Source organism: Tachypleus tridentatus, chromosome 10 (genome assembly GCF_004210375.1).
Source record: "Tachypleus tridentatus isolate NWPU-2018 chromosome 10, ASM421037v1, whole genome shotgun sequence".
NCBI classification, from domain to species: domain Eukaryota; kingdom Metazoa; phylum Arthropoda; class Merostomata; order Xiphosura; family Limulidae; genus Tachypleus; species Tachypleus tridentatus.
In genome coordinates, this window is record NC_134834.1 from 10,035,935 (window position 1) to 10,061,287 (window position 25,353).

Here is a 25,353-nt window from a genome sequence, read left to right on the forward strand (position 1 = left end):
TTTCTTACCCTTTCAACCTACCATTTTGTATTCTTTTTTCAACCTTTCCATTTTATAATTCAACCTTCCATTTTGTATTCTTTTTTCTTACCCTTTTCTAGTTTATAATTCAACCTTCCATTTTGTATTCTTTTTTCTTACCCTTTCCTAGTTTATAATTCAACCTTCCATTTTGTATTCTTTTTTCTTACCCTTTCCTAGTTTATAATTCAACCTACCATTTTGTATTCTTTTTTCTAACCCTTTCCTAGTTTATAATTCAACCTACCATTTTGTATTCTTTTTTTATTCTAACCCTTTCCTAGTTTATAATTCAACCTACCATTTTGTATTCTTTTTTCTTACCCTTTCCTAGTTTATAATTCAACCTACCATTTTGTATTCTTTTTTCTAACCCTTTCCTAGTTTATAATTCAACCTACCATTTTGTATTCTTTTTTCTAACCCTTTCCCAGTTTATAATTCAACCTACCATTTTGTATTCTTTTTTCTAACCCTTTCCTAGTTTATAATTCAACCTACCATTTTGTATTCTTTTTTCTAACCCTTTCCTAGTTTATAATTCAACCTACCATTTTATAATTCAACCTTTTTGTTTCTTTTCTTACCCTTTCCCAGTTTATAATTCAACCTACCATTTTGTATTCTTTTTTCTAACCCTTTCCTAGTTTATAATTCAACCTACCATTTTGTATTCTTTTTTCTTACCCTTTCCTAGTTTATAATTCAACCTACCATTTTGTATTCTTTTTTTTTTCCCAGTTTATAATTCAACCTACCATTTTGTATTCTTTTTTCTAACCCTTTCCTAGTTTATAATTCAACCTACCATTTTGTATTCTTTTTTTCTAACCCTTTCCTAGTTTATAATTCAACCTACCATTTTGTATTCTTTTTTTCTAACCCTTTCCTAGTTTATAATTCAACCTACCATTTTGTATTCTTTTTTTTCCTAGTTTATAATTCTAACCCTTTCCTAGTTTATAATTCAACCTTCCATTTTGTATTCTTTTTTTCTAAACCCTTTCCTAGTTTATAATTCAACCTTCCATTTTGTATTCTTTTTTTCTAACCCTTTCCTAGTTTATAATTCAACCTTCCATTTTGTATTCTTTTTTTAACCCTTTCCTAGTTTATAATTCAACCTACCATTTTGTATTCTTTTTTTCTAACCCTTTCCTAGTTTATAATTCAACCTTTTTTGTATTCTTTTTTTCTTACCCTTTCCTAGTTTATAATTCAACCTACCATTTTGTATTCTTTTTTCTTACCCTTTCCTAGTTTATAATTCAACCTACCATTTTGTATTCTTTTTTCTAACCCTTTCCTAGTTTATAATTCAACCTACCATTTTGTATTCTTTTTTTCTTACCCTTTCCTAGTTTATAATTCAACCTACCATTTTGTATTCTTTTTCTAACCCTTTTCCTAGTTTATAATTCAACCTACCATTTTGTATTCTTTTTTTCTAACCCTTTCCTAGTTTATAATTCAACCTACCATTTTGTATTCTTTTTTTTATAACCCTTTCCTAGTTTATAATTCAACCTACCATTTTGTATTCTTTTTTTCTTACCCTTTCCTAGTTTATAATTCAACCTACCATTTTGTATTCTTTTTTCTAACCCTTTCCTAGTTTATAATTCAACCTTCCATTTTGTATTCTTTTTTCTAACCCTTTCCTAGTTTATAATTCAACCTACCATTTTGTATTCTTTTTTCTAACCCTTTCCTAGTTTATAATTCAACCTACCATTTTGTATTCTTTTTTCTAACCCTTTCCTAGTTTATAATTCAACCTACCATTTTGTATTCTTTTTTTTATAATAACCCTTTCCTAGTTTATAATTCAACCTTCCATTTTGTATTCTTTTTTCTTACCCTTTCCCAGTTTATAATTCAACCTACCATTTTGTATTCTTTTTTCTAACCCTTTCCTAGTTTATAATTCAACCTACCATTTTGTATTCTTTTTTCTTACCCTTTCCTAGTTTATAATTCAACCTTCCATTTTGTATTCTTTTTTCTTACCCTTTCCTAGTTTATAATTCAACCTACCATTTTGTATTCTTTTTTCTTACCCTTTTCTAGTTTATAATTCAACCTACCATTTTGTATTCTTTTTTCTTACCCTTTCCTAGTTTATAATTCAACCTTCCATTTTGTATTCTTTTTTCTTTCTCTTTTCTAGTTTATAATTCAACCTTTTTGTAGTTTATAATTCAACCTTCCATTTTGTATTCTTTTTTTTCTAACCCTTTCCTAGTTTATAATTCAACCTACCATTTTGTATTCTTTTTTTCTTACCCTTTCCCAGTTTATAATTCAACCTTCCATTTTGTATTCTTTTTTCTTACCCTTTCCCAGTTTATAATTCAACCTACCATTTTGTATTCTTTTTTCTAACCCTTTCCTAGTTTATAATTCAACCTACCATTTTGTATTCTTTTTTTTATTACCCTTTCCTAGTTTATAATTCAACCTACCATTTTGTATTCTTTTTTTCTTACCCTTTCCTAGTTTATAATTCAACCTACCATTTTGTATTCTTTTTTTCTAACCCTTTCCTAGTTTATAATTCAACCTTCCATTTTGTATTCTTTTTTTTACCCTTTCCTAGTTTATAATTCAACCTTCCATTTTGTATTCTTTTTTTCTAACCCTTTCCTAGTTTATAATTCAACCTTCCATTTTGTATTCTTTTTTTCTTACCCTTTCCTAGTTTATAATTCAACCTTCCATTTTGTATTCTTTTTTTTTAACCCTTTCCCTAGTTTATAATTCAACCTACCATTTTGTATTCTTTTTTTCTAACCCTTTCCTAGTTTATAATTCAACCTACCATTTTGTATTCTTTTTTTCTAACCCTTTCCTAGTTTATAATTCAACCTACCATTTTGTATTCTTTTTTTCTTACCCTTTCCTAGTTTATAATTCAACCTACCATTTTGTATTCTTTTTTTCTAACCCTTTCCTAGTTTATAATTCAACCTACCATTTTGTATTCTTTTTTTCTAACCCTTTCCTAGTTTATAATTCAACCTACCATTTTGTATTTTTTTTCTAACCCTTTCCTAGTTTATAATTCAACCTACCATTTTGTATTCTTTTTTTCTTTTCCTAGTTTATAATTCAACCTACCATTTTGTATTCTTTTTTTTCTAACCCTTTCCTAGTTTATAATTCAACCTTCCATTTTGTATTCTTTTTTTCTTCCCTTTCCTAGTTTATAATTCAACCTTCCATTTTGTATTCTTTTTTTCTAACCCTTTCCTAGTTTATAATTCAACCTTCCATTTTGTATTCTTTTTTTTTATAATTCTTACCCTTTCCTAGTTTATAATTCAACCTTCCATTTTGTATTCTTTTTTTAACTTTCCTAACCCTTTCCTAGTTTATAATTCAACCTACCATTTTGTATTCTTTTTTTTCTTTTACTAACCCTTTTTTCCTTTCCTAGTTTATAATTCAACCTACCATTTTGTATTCTTTTTTCTTACCCTTTCCTAGTTTATAATTCAACCTACCATTTTGTATTCTTTTTTCTTACCCTTTCCTAGTTTATAATTCAACCTACCATTTTGTATTCTTTTTTCTAACCCTTTCCTAGTTTATAATTCAACCTACCATTTTGTATTCTTTTTTCTAACCCTTTCCCAGTTTATAATTCAACCTACCATTTTGTATTCTTTTTTTTCTAACCCTTTCCTAGTTTATAATTCAACCTACCATTTTGTATTCTTTTTTTCTTTCTACCCTTTCCTAGTTTATAATTCAACCTTCCATTTTGTATTCTTTTTTCTTACCCTTTCCTAGTTTATAATTCAACCTTTCCATTTTGTATTCTTTTTTTTTACCCTTTCCTAGTTTATAATTCAACCTACCATTTTGTATTCTTTTTTTCTTAACCCTTTTCTAGTTTATAATTCAACCTACCATTTTGTATTCTTTTTTATAACCCTTTTCTAGTTTATAATTCAACCTTCCATTTTGTATTCTTTTTTTCTAACCCTTTCCTAGTTTATAATTCAACCTACCATTTTGTATTCTTTTTTTAACCCTTTCCTAGTTTATAATTCAACCTTCCATTTTGTATTCTTTTTTCTAACCCTTTCCTAGTTTATAATTCAACCTACCATTTTGTATTCTTTTTTTCTAACCCTTTCCTAGTTTATAATTCAACCTACCATTTTGTATTCTTTTTTTCTTACCCTTTCCTAGTTTATAATTCAACCTACCATTTTGTATTCTTTTTTCTTAACCCTTTCCTAGTTTATAATTCAACCTACCATTTTGTATTCTTTTTTTCTAACCCTTTCCTAGTTTATAATTCAACCTTCCATTTTGTATTCTTTTTTTCTAACCCTTTCCTAGTTTATAATTCAACCTTCCATTTTGTATTCTTTTTTTCTAACCCTTTCCTAGTTTATAATTCAACCTTCCATTTTGTATTCTTTTTTGTATTCTTTTTCTTACCCTTTCCTAGTTTATAATTCAACCTACCATTTTGTATTCTTTTTTTTCTTACCCTTTCCTAGTTTATAATTCAACCTACCATTTTGTATTCTTTTTTTCTAACCCTTTCCTAGTTTATAATTCAACCTACCATTTTGTATTCTTTTTTTTATAATTCTAACCCTTTCCTAGTTTATAATTCAACCTACCATTTTGTATTTTTTTCTTAACCTTTTTCCTAGTTTATAATTCAACCTACCATTTTGTATTCTTTTTTTTCTAACCCTTTCCTAGTTTATAATTCAACCTACCATTTTGTATTCTTTTTTTCTAACCCTTTCCTAGTTTATAATTCAACCTACCATTTTGTATTCTTTTTTTCTAACCCTTTCCTAGTTTATAATTCAACCTACCATTTTGTATTCTTTTTTCTTACCCTTTCCTAGTTTATAATTCAACCTTCCATTTTGTATTCTATTTTCGTAAACTTTCCTAGTTTATAATTCAACCTTCCATTTTGTATTCTTTTTTCTAACCCTTTCCTAGTTTATAATTCAACCTTCCATTTTGTATTCTTTTTTCTTACCCTTTCCCAGTTTATAATTCAACCTACCATTTTGTATTCTTTTTTCTAACCCTTTCCTAGTTTATAATTCAACCTACCATTTTGTATTCTTTTTTTCTTACCCTTTCCTAGTTTATAATTCAACCTACCATTTTGTATTCTTTTTTTCTTACCCTTTCCTAGTTTATAATTCAACCTACCATTTTGTATTCTTTTTTTCTTACCCTTTCCTAGTTTATAATTCAACCTACCATTTTGTATTCTTTTTTTTCTAACCCTTTCCTAGTTTATAATTCAACCTACCATTTTGTATTCTTTTTTATAACCCTTTCCTAGTTTATAATTCAACCTACCATTTTGTATTCTTTTTTTTCTAACCCTTTCCTAGTTTATAATTCAACCTACCATTTTGTATTCTTTTTCTAACCCTTTCCTAGTTTATAATTCAACCTTCCATTTTGTATTCTTTTTTTCTTACCCTTTCCTAGTTTATAATTCAACCTACCATTTTGTATTCTTTTTTTCTTACCCTTTCCTAGTTTATAATTCAACCTACCATTTTGTATTCTTTTTTTCTTACCCTTTTCTAGTTTATAATTCAACCTTTTGTACCATTTTGTATTCTTTTTTTGTATTCTAACCCTTTCCTAGTTTATAATTCAACCTTCCATTTTGTATTCTTTTTTTCTTACCTTTCCTAGTTTATAATTCAACCTTCCATTTCTAGTTTATAATTCAACCTACCATTTTGTATTCTTTTTTTCTAACCCTTTCCTAGTTTATAATTCAACCTACCATTTTGTATTCTTTTTTTCTAACCCTTTTCCATTTATAATTCAACCTACCATTTTGTATTCTTTTTTCTAACCCTTTCCTTTTATAATTCAACCTACCATTTATTCTTTTTTCTTAATTCAATAATTCAACCTACCATTTTGTATTCTTTTTTTTCTAACCCTTTTCTAGTTTATAATTCAACCTACCATTTTGTATTCTTTTTCTTACCCTTTCTAGTTTATAATTCAACCTTCCATTTTGTATTCTTTTTTTCTAACCCTTTCCTAGTTTATAATTCAACCTACCATTTTGTATTCTTTTTTTTCTAACCCTTTCCTAGTTTATAATTCAACCTACCATTTTGTATTCTTTTTTCTTTTCTAACCCTTTCCTAGTTTATAATTCAACCTTCCATTTTGTATTCTTTTTTTTCTTACCCTTTCCTAGTTTATAATTCAACCTACCATTTTGTATTCTTTTTTTCTACCCTTTCCTAGTTTATAATTCAACCTACCATTTTGTATTCTTTTTCTAACCCTTTCCTAGTTTATAATTCAACCTTCCATTTTGTATTCTTTTTTCTAACCCTTTCCTAGTTTATAATTCAACCTACCATTTTGTATTCTTTTTTCTAACCCTTTTCTAGTTTATAATTCAACCTACCATTTTGTATTCTTTTTTCTTACCCTTTCCTAGTTTATAATTCAACCTTCCATTTTGTATTCTTTTTTCTTACCCTTTTCTAGTTTATAATTCAACCTTCCATTTTGTATTCTTTTTTTCTTACCCTTTCCTAGTTTATAATTCAACCTTCCATTTTGTATTCTTTTTTTCTAACCCTTTCCTAGTTTATAATTCAACCTACCATTTTGTATTCTTTTTTCTTTTTTCCTAGTTTATAATTCAACCTACCATTTTGTATTTCTTTTTTTCTTACCCTTTCCTAGTTTATAATTCAACCTTCCATTTTGTATTCTTTTTTTCTTACCCTTTTCTAGTTTATAATTCAACCTTCCATTTTGTATTCTTTTTTCTAACCCTTTCCTAGTTTATAATTCAACCTACCATTTTGTATTCTTTTTTTAATTACCCTTTCCTAGTTTATAATTCAACCTTCCATTTTGTATTCTTTTTTCTTACCCTTTTCCTAGTTTATAATTCAACCTACCATTTTGTATTCTTTTTTTTCTTTTTTAACCCTTTCCTAGTTTATAATTCAACCTACCATTTTGTATTCTTTTTTTTACCCTTTTCCTAGTTTATAATTCAACCTTCCATTTTGTATTCTTTTTTTTTTACTCTTTCCTAGTTTATAATTCAACCTTCCATTTTGTATTCTTTTTTTTAACCCTTTCCTAGTTTATAATTCAACCTTCCATTTTGTATTCTTTTTTTCTTACCCTTTCCTAGTTTATAATTCAACCTTCCATTTTGTATTCTTTTTTTTTTCTTACCCTTTCCTAGTTTATAATTCAACCTACCATTTTGTATTCTTTTTTTCTAACCCTTTCCTAGTTTATAATTCAACCTACCATTTTGTATTCTTTTTTTCTTACCCTTTCTAGTTTATAATTCAACCTACCATTTTGTATTCTTTTTTCTTACCCTTTTCTAGTTTATAATTCAACCTACCATTTTGTATTCTTTTTTCTTACCCTTTTCTAGTTTATAATTCAACCTACCATTTTGTATTCTTTTTTCTTACCCTTTTCTAGTTTATAATTCAACCTTCCATTTTGTATTCTTTTTTCTTACTCTTTTCTAGTTTATAATTCAACCTTCCATTTTGTATTCTTTTTTCTTACTCTTTTCTAGTTTATAATTCAACCTACCATTTTGTATTCTTTTTTCTAACGCTTTCCTTGTTTATAATTCAACCTACCATTTTGTATTCTTTTTTTCTTACCCTTTCCTAGTTTATAATTCAACCTACCATTTTGTATTCTTTTTTCTACTCCCTTTCTAGTTTATAATTCAACCTACCATTTTGTATTCTTTTTTTCACTCTTTCCTAGTTTATATTTCAACTTTCCATTTTGTATTCTTTTTTTCACTCTTTCCTAGTTTATAATTCAACTTTCCATTTTGTAGTGTTTTCTTACCCTTTCCTGGTTTATAATTTAACGTGCTCATGACATGAGATACCTCAATACCTTCTTTGTTAGATGCTTTCACCACAGGGTTTTAGAAGATATATCTATTGAAATTTATCTGATTTTGGTACAATTAATTTGTGTTTTGTATTTTTCAAAGAATTTGATAATCTCTGTATTTATATGCTCAACAAGTGGGTTTCTCGTAATCACTGAATCTCTGTATTTATATAACTGAAGTGGAGCACCATTAAGCTGCGGACCAGTAAAACGCGAAATCGCTTAAGTCGCTGTTGCAAGTCTTGTGAGCGAGGATTATCGCGGCTCACCGCTAATTTAAGAACGTGTAAAAACGCGGCTTACGAATTTAATCCTGGCTTTATAACTTCAAGGGAATGTTTAAAAAGTATTTGCTTTAATTTGGAAAATGAATAAAATATATTACAATAGAAATCGACCGTTAATCTACCTTATCCGCTCTCTATGTCAGCTTTATGGAGGCCGCCATTGTTACCGAATCACACCTCTCCATACAAAGTTAATCCGCGGTAAATCCGTGAAAAAAGTGATCAATAATTAAAGTATTATTTTTAATTCGATAATCCGATATAATGATCACGCAATGGCCCGGATGAGGCTCCTCGGCGGAGGTGTTGGCGACTTCGGCTTTTCAGTCACAAAGATTTAATCCGCGGACCACTTAAGCCGCGGTTTAGTAGGTTGACCCCTCAAATACCGCGGCTTAACGGCGCTCCGCTGTACTTTATGTTGTTACTGTTACCATCAACGTATGGTAAACGTAGTTTTCTTACATGTTTCTGTTATATAAACACTCACAAACTGTATTGACAAAACCAACTACGTCTCTTCAAATATAAATAAATGTACCTGATAATTCCAAAAAGAAATAGCCCTGGTACAAATTTCATGAATAACTTCTGGTTTCTGCCCTACCAACACCATCTGTGAAAATGTAACAGTCTGTTATCATATGCTCACTTTATAACTTTACCATCACATATTCAAAACAAATCTGCTAACTTAAATATTTATAACTTCATTTATGAGGTAAAAAACAACTCGGATATTAAGTAGCACATTTTCAGTTGTACGTTTCAGAAGTCTCAGTTTTCAATCATTTAAACACGTATAAGACATTCGATAGAACTGTTTATCCTTAACGAAACTTACCGACTTGTACTGCTCTGTTGGATTCATGTCGACTCTTATAATATCAAACTTCTCTTGTAACACAGAGTCACCTAGTGAGACAAAAATGCCATAAAAGTGGTTGTTCTGTCACAAAATAGCTGCAGAAAATATTAATTTTGACTTAATCCTCATTAAGTTGTTAAGAAAATCTGGTTAAACTGGATTGACCGATAGAGTTCACAATACAAATCATTCTAACCATGTTGAATACAAACTTCGTAACATCACAGTTCTTGCTCACACATACGTATTTCTATACATTTAAAATACAAAATTAACAAATTATACTTACAAGCTGGGCAAACAAATGCCTTTTCAAATTCCCTCGTACCATCTTCATTACAAAAGATATGTACAATGCAAATAGTAAGGTAAACACTTTCATAGTTTTAACACTTTTCTTTATGCCCCATTCTAAGTTTAAAACCTTCAACAAAATAAACATAAGGTGGATCTTTATATAAATGGTTCTAAAACATTATTCTTGGACCACCTGTTTGTGTTTTTAACTTTGACACCCCAATGGGTTCAATACATTACGCTGCAATTTCGTTTCTATTGTTCCCCTTGTGGCACTGTAACTCAGAGGTAAACCTGAAGACAGCACAGATAGCCTGTTGTCTCGCAATTTGCCGTTATCAACAAACAAACCCTCAACATAATTATTTAACCTATCTGTTATCGGTAAATGAAATATTGGATCTATTAGTTTTCAAGATACGTGCGTGGAAACACACACACAGAGACCCAGTTTTAACACCCTCGCAATTTTAAGTGGAGAAATAAGTAGTGTTTGGTTTGGTTAGAATTTCGCGCAAAGATACACGAGAGCTATCTGCGCTAGCCGACCCTAATTTAGTACAGTAAGACAACTAGTCATCACCACTCACCGCCAACTCTTGGGTTACTCTTTTACCAACGAATAGTGCGATTGACCGTCACATTAATACACCCCCACGGCTGAAAGGGCGAGAATGTTTGGTGTGACAGGGACTCGAACCCGCGACCCTCAGATTACGAGTTGAGTGCCTTAACTGCCTGGCCATGTCAGGCCAATAAGTAGGAATCGTGAGAATCAAAACCAGAGAAAATGATGTCATAAACAATACAAAAACTGGGAAGCTATGATAAAAAACACTTAAGATCAAAATACACACTCTAAGATGCACATGTCACATTATTATTCTAACTAAATCTACAACACCACCATTTTTCTTATTTATTTTGTGTTCCTATCAGTTTCTCAACACAGAGAAACGACGTTCAATTCCTATAGGAAATTTCTGAGATCCCTTGACAGAGACAACAACACTTATGAAACTTCAGTTTTTCCTATGATTTAGTAAAATTTCAGTTCTAATCAAGGAAAGTAGGGAATTTAACTAGTGTCTGAAGCATATGAATACTGCCCAATTCAATACATACACTGCTAGCCAAAACCAATGAACATAAAGAAAAAATATGCATTTTGCGTTGTTAGACTCAACCACTTATTTGAGTAGAGCTTCAAAAGATGAAAATAAGAAAAGGAAAAATAAAAATAAAAAAACCTTTTTAGTATTTAATAGTAAAAATGTGAACACTGTGAAATTAGCCTAAATACTAGCTGGTCAAAAGTTTAATACCACACTGACACGAAGCGTTAATTGGTAAACACGTAACGAATTTTAGTCATTTGTGTTCAAGCATTAGCGTTGTCAACATATCCCACTGACACCTCCTGTGTTACACTGGGTAAAAACATGGCAAAGGCTAAAAAGTTGACAGAGTTTGAACGTGGCAGAATTGTCGAACTGTAAAAGCAAGGTCTCTCTCAACGTGCCATCGCTGGTGAGATTGGGTGTAGTAAAACTGTAAAAACAAGGTCTCTCTCAACGTGCCATCACTGGTGAGATTGGGTGTAGTAAAACTGCTGTTGCAAATTTCTTAAAAGATCCTGAAGGATACTGAAGGAGAATTTCAAGTGGTTGGTCCAAGAAAATTTCGCCGGAGTTGAGCAGGAGGATTCGACGGGTTGTCCGGCAAGACACCAGGCGATCGTCGAACCAGATTAAGACCCTTACGGACGCAGAATGCAGCTAAAGAACAATAAAACGGCACATGCGAGAAAAAGGCTTTTAAAACCGTAAACGTATTCAAAGGCCACGTCTCCTTCCGCACCACGAAACAGCTCGGTTACACTTTGTTAAGAAGCACCAAAAGTGGGACGTAGAAAAGTGGACAAAGGTTTTGTTCTCTGATGAGAAAAAAATTAACCTGGATGGTCCAGATGGCTTCCAACGTTACTGGCACGATAAGGATATCCTACCCATGACATTTTCTACACGACACAGTGGAGGAGGTTCCATCGCGATTTGAGGTGCTTTCTTTTTTCCATAGAACAATGGAGCTTCAGGTTATACAGGGGCGTCAAACAGCAGCTGGTTACATTGGCATGTTGGAGAGAGCATCCTTATTGACTGAAGACCCTCGCTTGTGTGGAAATGACTGGATCTTTCAGCATGATAACGCTGCAATCCACAATGCCCGCAGGGCAAAGGAATTTTTCATGGCGAAAAACGTGATTCTTTTGGACCATTCAGCGTATTCGTCCGAACTGAACCCCACTGAAAATGTTTGGGGGTGGATGGCAAGGGAAGTCTATAGAAATGGACGTCAGTTCCAAACAGTGCATGATTTTCGTGAAGCCATCTTCATCACTTGGAATAACATTCCAGCCAGCCTTCTGAAAACACTTATATCGACCATACCAAAACGAATGTTTGCGGTTATTCAAAATGACGGCCGTGCAACTCACTACTGAGACCTCTTGTTGGGCATTTCCTACCCTGTTTAGGACTTCTTTTTGGTATGGTCTAAACTTTTGACCATCTAATATTTAGGCTAATTTCACAGTGATCGCATTTTCCCTATTAAACGTTAAAAAGTTTTTTATTTTTATTTCCCTTTTCTTATTTTCATCTTTTGAAGCTCTACTCAAATAAGTGGTTGAGCCTAACAACGCAAAATGCATATTTTTTCTTTATGTTCATTGGCCTTAAGATTTTGGCAGCAGTGTATGTGTGTGTGTGTGTGTGTGTGTCTCCTTACGCACTTAAGAAATATTCCAATTTCATTTAATAAACTACGAATAACTTCTATTTTGTGTACTAAAGACTGTTTTAATGACCAAAACTTAATAACTTTAGACAAAAATTATAAATGTAAAAATTAAAAAGGATATGAGAACAGGAAGTCACCTGAAAAATTAAAACAATTTGGTTAATTATAATGTAAATTAATTATAATGTTAATTAACTATAATGTATTTAATTACAATGTAATTAATTATGTTCATTAATTGTAATGCTAATTAACTATAATGTATTTAATTATGATGTTAATTAATTATAATGCTAATTAATTATAATGCTAATTAATTATATATAATGCTGTTTCAAAGAATTCAACGATTTTAATAATTTCAGTTATAGCTATCGTAATTGTTTTTTGATGGAACATCTTGATTAGTCACAGGTAAAACTGATTTTAAAATGTTCAAACCATAAATACTTTAGAAATAAGGTTACAATTCTTCTAACTGCAGACCAAATGTAACTATATTATTTGGTTATTGTTGCAACATACCCACGCAAGCGATGAAAGTTTCTTCCTACATTTCTTGAAATTACATATCAACTCACTGTCCATCTTCTGTCTTACTGAACTTGTTAAAAAAAATAACAACATCCAAAAAAAAAATATCACTTTTAGTTTTGCTTTCTAGTTCTACACCTGAAAAGTTATGATAAAAAATTTATTTGAATTATACCAGTTTAAACCATATTAGGGAAAAAAAAGAAAACTAACCAGTTTATTTTGCAAGTTGTACAAACCAAGATTTTGTATTATAAATTTTGTATATTAGCATGAAAAAACGAAATTCTCAAATAATGAGAGAACATTTAACAAACAACATTTAATATAATTGTTACATATATTACTAATATATATTAATAATTATATTATATATTAATATAATTGTTATATAATTGTTTAATTATAATATAATTAAAAACAAGCCTATGTAGGTAGCATTACTTTCACAGTGTATAAATATTTGAAAGGTTAATTCTTATATTACTTATAATATTTTTTATATAAAACACACCAAATGTCTGACTTTTTTCTCTTTTACATATGTATATAATACCAATAAAGACATATCTTAAAAACTATAAAATACATAAGAAATAAAATACAGGGATATATTTCTTCCTAGTCATTTTAAATTTTAGTCTTGAAGTTTTACCAGTTACACTAAACATAAATCCTCTGGTGGGGCCAGCTGGAAGTATTCTGATTTATAATGATAAATTCCGGGGTTCGATTCCGCTCGTTGGAGATAGCAAATAACCCAATGTGACTTTGCTATAAATACACAAACACACACCTGGTTGGACCACGGTACGTTTACGTACTTACAACACTAAAATCCGATGTTCGATTCCCGGCAGTGGACAGAGCCCAGTTTGGCTTTTTTTCTAACACAAACTAGACACATAAAGAATATGAGAAAAAATCCTGTCTTTCAACACAGTGATGATAAAATGTTATTATTGCAAATTAATAACGAACTTAATTTTCAGTAAGGAATATTAGAAACTGAAACGTGCATAAGTTATTGTCTAAGTTATTATTCGATAATAAATATTATGGACAATTATAGTTCAAATATGAAATTGGCGTTGAAGGTATCTTTTAGGCCTAAATTCAGTAAAGTAATGAAAAGGCTATTGATTAGGCTTAAGTTTCATATAAAACTTAGGTGGCACATGTATACTACAATACAGCGCTGTTTGAAAGACACTTTCAAAGAAATATGTCGTTTTTTTTTTATGTGAAGGTTTAAACGAATTACAAACTCTGAAACACTTTTAGGTAGTCCTCATCAAATAAATTACAAAACTTACTTACACGTACCATTGTAGGTTTACACTTTAAAAAATGTTTCATATTTTGTAGCTCTATTGTCTCCACAATGATTACTTCTACAAGTGGTAGAGGTACGTTGGCCTAATTAACAGTTAGGCTTAATAGCTTATCACATCTATTCTAACAGTACTACTTACGTCATTTCAAATATATTTAACAACTTTTGTATATAATAAAGAACGTGAATTAAAAAAAGATGTGACTTTAAACAATATTCAGTTCCGATAAAATAATGTTTGTTTACGCAACATTAATTACCTAAAGAGATTAATTGCTCTTTGTGATAGCCATAGAGTACCTTAAGCTCACACATCAACCCATAGTTGACAATCTTTTTGCCTAGGTAGTGAACTATTAAGAATAATGATAACAGTCATAAAATACTCACAAAATTTATATTAATATGAACAAATGAATAAGAAAAATAATATTACCAACAAGTCACAGCCTTTATTTCTACGATAACAGCAACACTTACTCCCAGCCTATGAAAAGTCAATACCAATCAAATACCTACGTTACGAAAAACAAACGAATTTTATTACTAAGGCGTGTAGGGGAGTAAGATGAGGGGGTAAAGTATGTTTCGCATCCCTTAAATTACACCCACATACACACGTACATACACATATATAAATATGTAATAAATAAACAACAGACAACGTTAAAACTGATACATAGTTAAACCCGTTTATAAAATACGAACTTTACATGTTTCGAGGTTTACAACGTCATCTTCAGGAACGAAGTGTGAAGACAAAAATATTAGATTTTTGCAGATTTTCGAAAGACCTTTATTTCTATTTAATAATTCGTGACCATTTTAAACTTTATTATTTCTAAGGATCTGCAAATACTATTGACTCTAATACCATTTGTTTGAGCCAATATTACCGTTTTTTATGTATAGTGTTTTATGTACATGTTCTTCCAAGACAGAAGTTATATAAATGGTATCTATACTAATATTTTGGAATTAATTATTTTAACCAACTCTCACAAAACAAAATATGCATCAGAGTTTACAATCACTCCCATTTTTACGCACATCTCATCTCATAATGTATTATTGGTCTAATATTCATTATTTGTAGTAAGTGAAATGCGATCTCTGTTATATACCTCGTCAAAATTGAACCATCGGTTTTCAGGAAACGTCAGAAAGACATTGATGCTGTTTCCTTATAGAAAAGTTACATCGGGCTATCTGAGGAGTTCACCGAGGGGAATCGAGCCCTGATTTTAGCACTGTAGACCCGAAGACTTACCGGGGAAACAGAAAAACATTCAAATCTATATCGTTTTGTTCTTCTTCTTAAGTAGTGAATTTCCGGTTATGTGTACAACGATGCTTTTCAAATACGCAGAAAAAATATGGAACAAGTTATTTGTTATAAAGATATTTACAAAAAATATAACAAAAAAGACTATACTTCATCGTTAAAATACGTGAATTTCATAAAAAGTACATCTACAATACAAATTTACAATTTGATTCATAATTCACTATACTTCCCAATGGCTCATAGTTAAATATGAGAAGTTATGAGGCTATAAGTCAGGTTTTGATACACGTGGTGGGCAAATGACAGATATCCTATTTTTTAGCTTTGTGCTTCTCAACAAACAAATAATACTATGTGTAAAAATAAGAAATATTATAATATTCTGGACTATTTTGTTCTCTGCACTACGTGCTTTATTTCGGTAAACTACAGTTACACCAGTAATACATTATGCTCATGATAAAATAAATTTACTGGTTGTCTTGAACTTCGAATTTGATGATGAAAAATTTGGGGAATTAAAAGGGAAAACAAGTAGATTTTAAATGTTTGATAAGAGTAGCGAGACAGAAGTGTACTCTAGTAGTACTTTGTAGAACTATAGTCGCACCAAACGTGCTCGCCCTTTCAGCCGTGAGGGCGTTATAACGTGACAGTCAATCTCACTATTCGTTAGTAAAAGAGTAGCCCAAGATTTGCCTTCCCTATATTCTTACGCTGCTAAATTAGGGACGGCTAGGGCAGATAGCCCTCGTGTAACTTTGCGCGAAATTAAAAAACAAACAAAACAAGAACTATAGACTTAACAACGCGCTATTTGTCGAGTAGCACTCGAACTGTGATTTCATGTCATATCTCCTTGTAACGCGTTCCCTGACAGCAACCAAGTTTCACGATAACTCTTGGCTTTCTGATACAACCTCATTGATCTATGACGCTACTTCCGCCATGCAAGTATACTCTTAACCACTTATGTGTATTACATCATTCTGGTTTTTCTCCGACAAAATGGATAATATCACGTCGTTAGAACAAACTTTACCAGTTATAAATGAAGCGTTAGGCCCAGTTTAACGAGCAGATAATGACATAATTGGTGTAAACACTGTTCGGGCTCTTTGAATTACGTGTTAACAAGAACTCGACAGAATCGAGCAAATACAATTAGCAGCGATGCCACCACTAAACATTTGGAGGGGGGGATGAAGCCAAAAATATTTTGAAAAAATAAGAAACATCTTATACTCACCCTTTTGAAGCCCCAAAGTACCTCACAGATCTTGGAAAGGATGAGGTTTTTGACCAGTCTAATATATCTGGCAATGTTTTTTGTTGTTGTTTTTTTCGGGAGGGGGGTGTTAACAAATCTCTTTATAAGTGGAGTGATGAATAATGTTCTTTTCGAGTATCAATTAGTTAAGTTGATAAAAATGTAGTGTAGCTACCTCTAGTGTCAAAAATGCATTTTCTTTATCGAAAATTTATTTATTAAAATATTTTATATTTATTATAAAACAGTGCAATAAATGTTTTCAATTGCCAATTGAAGGTGTCAGAACTGAGAGCAAGAGCGGACATTTACACTTCTCTGTACTCTCGTGAACGTAACTCACCTGTTTTGGACAGGTTAGTGACTGGAGATGAAAAATGGATATTTTATAAAAACATTTAGCGCACTACAGGTAAACTGGACCTCCCCCCACGGAAAGTCTTGTTAAACACCTGGTGGGATATTGTTAGTGTGATCCACTTTGAGTTGCTGCCACTCAATGTAACAATTACAGACCTCCGTTGTCAACCGTTAGAGCGCTTGAATGTTGCACTGATAAAACAAGAGTCCTGCTTTGATCAATCGTAAAGGTGGTGTGTTACACCAGGATGATGCACGGTCCCATACAGCAAGAACCACATCTGTAAAGACTGAAGATCTAGACTGGGAAAACTTCCACATCTTCATTATTCTGCAGACTTTGTCCCATCTGATTATCATCTATTCTGATGTTTACAGAACTATCTTGATGGTAAACAACTTGTAACACATGAAGATGTCAAAACTACCCTCTCTACATTCTTTTCCTCCAAACCATAAGAATGTTACAGAAGTGACAGTTAGAAGTTTGTGAATCGTTGTCAGGAAGTAATTAATAATAATATAACATTATTGTTTAAATAACATTAAAAGTGTTTGAAATCTTTTCACTTTTTCTGAACCTAACATCGGGCGTGACTTAATGGATGACCTGATATATCAATATTACTTAGGATTTGAAACCTGTTTCATGAATGACTTTTATGCAAAAAATGACAACTAATACACAGATTGGCTATGTTAAAAGAGAAGTTCGCTCCCATTGAATACACACTGTTTGTAACAGTTCGTTAAATGTTTAAACAATATCTGTATCTTCAAGACTGTCAAACAGTTCATTAAATGTTTAAACAATATCTGTATCTACAAGACTGTCAAACAGTTCATTAAATGTTTAAACAATATCTGTATCTACAAGACTGTCAAACAGTTCATTAAATGTTTAAACAATATCTGTATCTACAAGACTGTCAAACAGTTCTTTAAATGTTTAAACAATATCTGTATCTACAAGACTGTCAAACAGTTCTTTAAATGTTTAAACAATATCTGTATCTACAAGACTGTCAAACAGTTCGTTAAATGTTTAAACAATATCTGTATCTACAAGACTGTCAAACAGTTCATTAAATGTTTAAACAATATCTGTATCTACAAGACTGTCAAACAGTTCTTTAAATGTTTAAACAATATCTGTATCTACAAGACTGTCAAACAGTTCTTAAATGTTTAAACAATATCTGTATCTACAAGACTGTCAAACAGTTCGTTAAATGTTTAAACAATATCTGTATCTACAAGACTGTCAAACAGTTCGTTAAATGTTTAAACAATATCTGTATCTACAAGACTGTCAAACAGTTCGTTAAATGTTTAAACAATATCTGTATCTACAATATCTGTACTGTCAAACAGTTCGTTAAATGTTTAAACAATATCTGTATCTGTTAAATGTTTAAACAATATCTGTATCTACAAGACTGTCAAACAGTTCATTAAATGTTTAAACAATATCTGTATCTACAAGACTGTCAAACAGTTCGTTAAATGTTTAAACAATATCTGTATCTACAAGACTGTCAAACAGTTCGTTAAATGTTTAAACAATATCTGTATTTACAAGACTGTCAAACAGTTCATTAAATGTTTAAACAATATCTGTATCTACAAGACTGTCAAATAGTTCATTAAATGTTTAAACAATAAATCCCACAGCACACTCTATTAACCTCAGAAGATGTATGTGTGGTAATAACTTCTCTTCTTGTCTAAGATCAATCATAGTTTGTTGTGTTCTTGGCTATTTGTTCGATTTCGTGTTCTTTGTTTTCAGAGTATATACGAAGTTCGTGACCTTGGTATTAGCGACTTTCACACTTGACTTCTTGGATGATCTGTGTCGTTTCTTTGATGACACACGAGATCATCAGAAAATATCGCTATACGTTTCATCTTCACCAGTCTTCAATGAACTACGTAATTAATCTTCTTTCGTGCCTTTAATTTGCTCTGAGGCTATCTTCCACGTGCTTCTCGTGCCATTTTGGTATCTGGGTCTAAACAGTTACACTCACACTAACGTCAAGGATATTTACCACAAATACCACACATACACACTCTGCACTTGCAAGTCATTTTTCTATATTAGCGCGTTACCCTATCAATACCAGAGCAGCACTAAACGTCAATATCCGTTTTGTGGCCAGTCGTGAATTCGGTTTTCGTAAAGGGTGTGGCAGTCGTCCACTTTTGTGTCCATTCAGGTTTCAGTAAAAGTGTTTGCCAATAAACAAATGATCCGGAATTATTTGAAAATTAAATTTTGCAAAATGCTGGGTGCCTGGCCTGTGGAAGCACTGTTAACACATTAGAGCTTAGAGGGGTGACTGCATTTCCACAATTGGCTGCAGACAGTGAAAGGCACTAGGAGTTGAGTCGTTGTGGTATAAGCACTCAACGCCGCACTTTGATTTTCCACTACTGATAACTAGTTTTTTACCTCTGAGTTTGATTTTGTCTGATAGATGGGACATCCTTAACGCCTTTAGTTGCTATCATTAAAGACAACTTCGCAGAGGAATCTTAAAATAAAACTAATTTTAAGAATTAACTTATACTAAATTCATTGTTGTTTTATAGTGCTGATTTTAATGGCCTATTTGCAACCAATGCAATAAATATAATAGTTTTGAAGCTATTTTATTTAATACACACACACATACATATATACATATTTTATTTTATAACTATTGTCTTGTTTTATATATGTGTGTGTAGTCCTTCTATTTATATAAATGAGTTTTTTTTGGTATCAAAATAAAAGATAATTTAAATATGAAGGTGAAGCCTAACGCCAGTGTTAAGCCGTTAAACAGATAATCACCGAAAACATGGAAAGACACTACCGATGAAATTAAAATATTAAGATAATCGAGAGTTTTGTTTACAAGTGATCAAACTGTTTATTTCTAAAGTACTTTGTACATATTGATCGAGGTACAATTGGTAGCCTTGTGGGTCATCGGTCTCAGCCTCAATAGGAAACGACAGGCTTAAAATAATCAAAATAAAAATTAACACAGCTGGATTCATACCCATTTATGTATCTTTACCTAAGTAGTGTGATTAATGGTAAATAAATGTTACTAACAAAAAAATATTACAAATTTTAGGCTTCAAAAACCGTGAACGTGTCATTTGTTTACCTCTTGTAATACTGAAATTTACCACATCAAAATAGCGGTAAATCGACGTGTTTCACCTAGTGTTTTATAAGTACAGCGCCGCCTCTCCTACTTTTTTTGAAGATACGCAGTGGTAGTCGTAAGTGGAAAGTCGTATGTATGTTTCTTACTTTTTTGTATATTTAAGCCTCGGATAATATTCTTATAATTTCTTATCATTAATATGTAAATTTATAATACTATAGTAAGTTAATAAAAACGTTCGTATATTTTATAATCACTTAGTGAAGTTATTAACACTAATCTGATGTTGAACTTGAGTAAATACCAAACCAAACAATTTTCAACTGCCACTATTATACGAGGCTTACTTTATTTACTTGTGTCAGTCTTTCAAGTAACGAATTAAAGAATATATCAGATAGCTACATCAGTTTCTCTTCGTTGAAGTTAAAGTTTTGGTGAAAATATATAAATAAATTCACGAGTAAATTTTACGCCTAAAATTTCTAATACTTCGCTAGCTTCCGGAGTTCCAATCCGTAATTATACTATATTTAGAGGGTATTTGCGCTGTTTATGTGGTTTTAACGATCGAGAGATTTAATATGCTTGTGGTCCTTCATAAAAATCCAAACTAGTTATAGTGTAATTCAAATGATATCCGTGCGTGTGTGTTATTATCCAATCCACCAGAGCATTTTAACTTCAACATTCAGATTTGGACTCCATTAATGCTGTTCAGATTTAAATTTAGAAGTTATATTTTATTGAATATTAAGTTGTTTTATTTAATTCTAAATTCAAATTCTGAATAGGCTTGAGAAAGTCACTTTGATACCATTTTGTTATGATTGTGCTACGTTCGCATTTTCCTTTAATTTCAAGGTTGTACTTATTTCTAGGAAGAATTGACTTCTCCCAATTTAAACATAGATTTCTTTTTATTACTATAACTAATGACATCTATTCTTACTCTTCGAATAGCTTTTTGCACGAAATTCAAAAAAAACATTTCTCTTTTATCACATAGTCTTATAATCACGCTGGTTCCTTTTGTTTTCATACTGCCTAATAAGAAAAGCTGTCGCTCTTTGTGATCATTCAGTAATGACTTAATGTGTTGTAATCCCTTATACTGACCAAGAGGCAGCAGTTTTCTCACTCCCAACCGATGTTCATTACGTCTAGCTTTTACAGTGTTATTGTAACTAACAGGTTTATTGTCAGATTATTTCTAGTTTAAAAAATATTTCTATAATGTTAAGCGTGCATATTCTGTAAGGTAACTCGGTTATTTTTATGATTGTATTCCGTTTAATGCTGACAAGTGCGCCTCTTATATTTTAGAGAACAATTACACGAGTTATGATGCAAAATTAATATCGTAGTTAAACTAAATATTTTCAAAATTTTATTAAAACTGTAAATTTGTGTTTGCTTTTAAGCACATAACACATATTGTTTTAGTCTGTTGACCTACACTACAAATGCCAAACAGCGGTGTGTTTGCGGACTTACAAAGCTAGAAACCGGGTTTCGATCCATACCCGTGGTGGGCAGAGCACAGATAGCTCATTGTGTAGCTTTGTGCCTGACTTCAAACAAATGAAACTTATAAATTGACCCCTTATATATTTGCGACTGTAACTGTATCAAGTGTGTGCTAATTTGTTTGTTAACTTCGTAATCAATGAACGTAAGGAAGACCTCAAAACATAAATAGTGGAACGACATTTCTTGGTGTCATTTATAGGTAACATTCGTGTGAAATAGAAAAGACAGAGACACTTAGAAAATATAAGTAAACAATTTTATTGTACTTTGTTAAATAATTTCGCTATCGAAGATCTCCACCCTTCTTTACAAGTGGGGGTTTAAGATATAAGAACCAACTAACTAGACATTTACAGTAAAAAACAAACAAACGCGGGCTCAAAACACTAACTTCTAAACTTTATAAATGTTACCAGTTCTGCTTGTACATATCACGCATACAGTTTAATCAAACACGAATAATTATAGCAAAGTTTTATCATTCTGGTTTGTTAATATTGTGGTAACTGAGTTACCTTCACATCACAGCATCTGGATTTCTTAAAAAGAAATTATCTCGTATTCTATTTTATATATATTTAAATTAAAAGAAGAATTTTGACTAAGACGATTAGAGATATTTTACAACTTCTAATACATACCTATATCTTAAATTAGCTCCTTTATTAACACCGTGAAGGACAGTTCGGTTTCATAACTACTTTTTTTGTAACACAGCATTAACGACTATATCTAGAACCCTTAAACCCAAGTAAATAATTTTGTTTGTAACCAATACTGACTAACTGTAACGACTGCTACTGAAAAGCTGGTGTCTCATTGAAAATTGAAAAAAAATAAAAAAAATTGAAAGTGTTTATTGAAAGTGTTTATTGTGCAGCAAATTTATAATAAAAGTTTCATTAAAGTTTTAATAGGAACATTATATTCTTAACACCAGTTATGTTATTAATAGAATTAGTAATTACCCTACGAATTAATTAAAAAATATCTTGTTGTTAACATCAGTTGTTATTAATAGAATTAATAGAAAGATTATATTCTTAACACCAGTTATGTTATTAATAGAATTAGTAATTACCCTACGAATTAATTAAAAAATATCTTGTTCTTAACATCAGTTGTTATTAATAGAATTAATAGGAAGATTATATTCTTAACACCAGTTATGTTATTAATAGAATTAGTAATTACCATACGAATTAATTAAAAAATATCTTGTTCTTAACATCAGTTGTTATTAATAGAATTAATAGAAAGATTATATTCTTAACACCAGTTATGTTATTAATAGAATTAGTAATTACCCTACGAATTAATTAAAAAATATCTTGTTGTTAACATCAGTTGTTATTAATAGAATTAATAGAAAGATTATATTCTTAACACCAGTTATGTTATTAATAGAATTAGTAATTACCCTACGAATTAATTAAAAAATATCTTGTTGTTAACATCAGTTGTTATTAATAGAATTAATAACATTATATTCTTAACACCAGTTATGTTATTAATAGAATTAGTAATTACCCTACGAATTAATTAAAAAATATCTTGTTGTTAACATCAGTTGTTATTAATAGAATTAATAGAAAGATTATATTCTTAACACCAGTTATGTTATTAATAGAATTAGTAATAATTCTATGAATGAAGTAAAAAATGCCCTGCTCGTTAATTAGATACGGATTTGCTTTGAGATATTAATGAATAGATTTTATCATGAAACAAGACATCTTTAGTGTTTATATTATCGACGTAAAATAAACAGCAAAAATACTTTAGTCAAACGTTTAATACCCCTAGCAACACAAAATTAATAATATTTTACCAAATTCACTGGTAAAGGCCCTCTAGTGAAGGAAAAGGTTTCAACTGTTAACTATATCCGTTTTTACATATGAAAACTATAGTTAAAGAACAGTTGTATACACTGATGGCCGATTTTAATAAAAAATATATTTGGCCAAACGGGACTAACCCCCCGTTCCATAAATAAAACAACAACAACAAAACAATATACAGCTCTTTTATAAATCTGGTAGGGTACAACTGTTACACATAATAATTAAGCTATATTAAGAATTAGGCATCTGATGTTAAAGTAGATATCAGATTAAGACCAAATATAACTTCCGGCGATTCGGATTGAAAAATTTAATATTAAATAGCACGATAAGAAATACAGACGTTATCTTAAAGTGAGACTTTAAATAATTATTACTTCTGTAGGTGACTAGTATTTAGAGCTTGAAACAAGTATTATAAAAACATTTCTTAGATTAATTATAATAAACATAGTGTTTTATTCAGCAAGGAAACATTACTGTAAACCACGCCTGTCTTGAAATAAATATTCACCCTTTATTCCAACCACTTGTTTCCTTCACTTACAGAGGCATATAGGACCCCCTCTTAAGGAACATTTTGGAAACAAAAAGTTAACTTAAACATTTGTTGCTTTATGCGAGAGACGTATTTCTATACTGCTTTATTGGAATCAGAAACATAAACATCTGTTGCTTTATGCGAGAGACGTATTTCTATACTGCTTTATTGGAATCAGAAACATAAACATCTGTTGCTTTATGCAAGAGACGTTTTCTATACTGCTTTATTGGAATGAAAACATAACACAAACATCTGTTGCTTTATGCGAGAGACGTATTTCTTTCTATACTGCTTTCCGAACTGAAGGATAATTCTTCACAACATTAATTACAATTATTATAATTGTTATTTTTAATGGATTTTGGTTTTGGCGTAGAGCTCAACTTTGTCCATCTCGAGGCTGGTCGAATTCCGACTTTTAACACAATAAGCCTTCAAACTTATTAACAAATAATATGAATACACTTCTAAAAAACTATTTTAACATGCTTGTTTTAGGTTCTTTCTAATAACGTTCCTAATTTCAAATTACTGGTCAGAGGGAAAAACTGCTAGTCATCCTTCCACACACGATAAGGGATTAATTGTTACATTTATAACGCATTCACAGCTTAACATGGACAGGTGGTTAGTGCACGCGACTCGTAATTCAAGGGTCGCGGGTTCGAATCCCCATTACATAAAATATGCTCGTCCTTTCAGCCGTGGGGTAGTTACAATTTGACGATCAATCCGACTATCCGTTGGTAAAAGAGTAGCCAAAGAGTTGGCGGTGGGTGGTGATGACTAGCTGCCTTCCCTTTAGCCTTACGCTGTTAAATTAGGGACAGTTAGTCCAGATAGCCCTCGTGTAGCTTTGCGCACAATCCAGAACAAGCAAACACAGCTTAACGCGCTGGGAATGTTTTACGATATCGCACAGGTTCGAATGATGATCACCAGCCCCAAAACCCAGAGGTTCACCACAATACTTATTTTTAACGATTAGACAGAAAAGACTGACGTTAAAAGTAAGTTTAATATATTTTTAATAAAAATGTGTAGTGGAAAAAGTTTGTTAATTTTATAGCTGTTTACTTATTACTATAATATGCGCTCCACCTCTCAGCGGTCCATTGGTACGTTTTTAACAACGTTAAAAACCGGGTTTCGATACCCGTTGTGAGCACAATACAGATAGCCCATGGTGTTGCTTTGAGCCTAAAAACAAACAAAAGTTTATTTCGCATTAAAATTTGTAAAATTTACAGACATTAAAGTCGAAGAATAA

General features: G+C 31.0%; 1 protein-coding gene across 1 annotated transcript; it reads right to left on the reverse strand.

The window, feature by feature from the left end:
* Positions 1-8,748: 8,748 nt before the first annotated feature.
* LOC143227948 (E3 ubiquitin-protein ligase CCNB1IP1-like) lies at positions 8,749-10,273 on the reverse strand. Its single transcript, XM_076459298.1, has 4 exons — positions 10,260-10,273; positions 9,395-9,480; positions 9,082-9,152; positions 8,749-8,853 (listed from the first exon to the last, which is right to left on the reverse strand). Exons 1-4 carry the CDS (start codon positions 10,271-10,273, stop codon positions 8,749-8,751), a joined length of 276 nt encoding a protein of 91 aa, XP_076315413.1.
* Between the last annotated feature and the right edge of the window lie 15,080 nt (positions 10,274-25,353).

Coding starts and splice junctions, on each gene's coding strand:
- LOC143227948 (XM_076459298.1), bottom strand. Junction 9,153..9,394: donor GGCATTTGTTTGCCCAGCTT/GTAAGTATAATT, acceptor TTGTCTCACTAG/GTGACTCTGTGTTACAAGAG. Junction 8,854..9,081: donor CAACAGAGCAGTACAAGTCG/GTAAGTTTCGTT, acceptor ACATTTTCACAG/ATGGTGTTGGTAGGGCAGAA.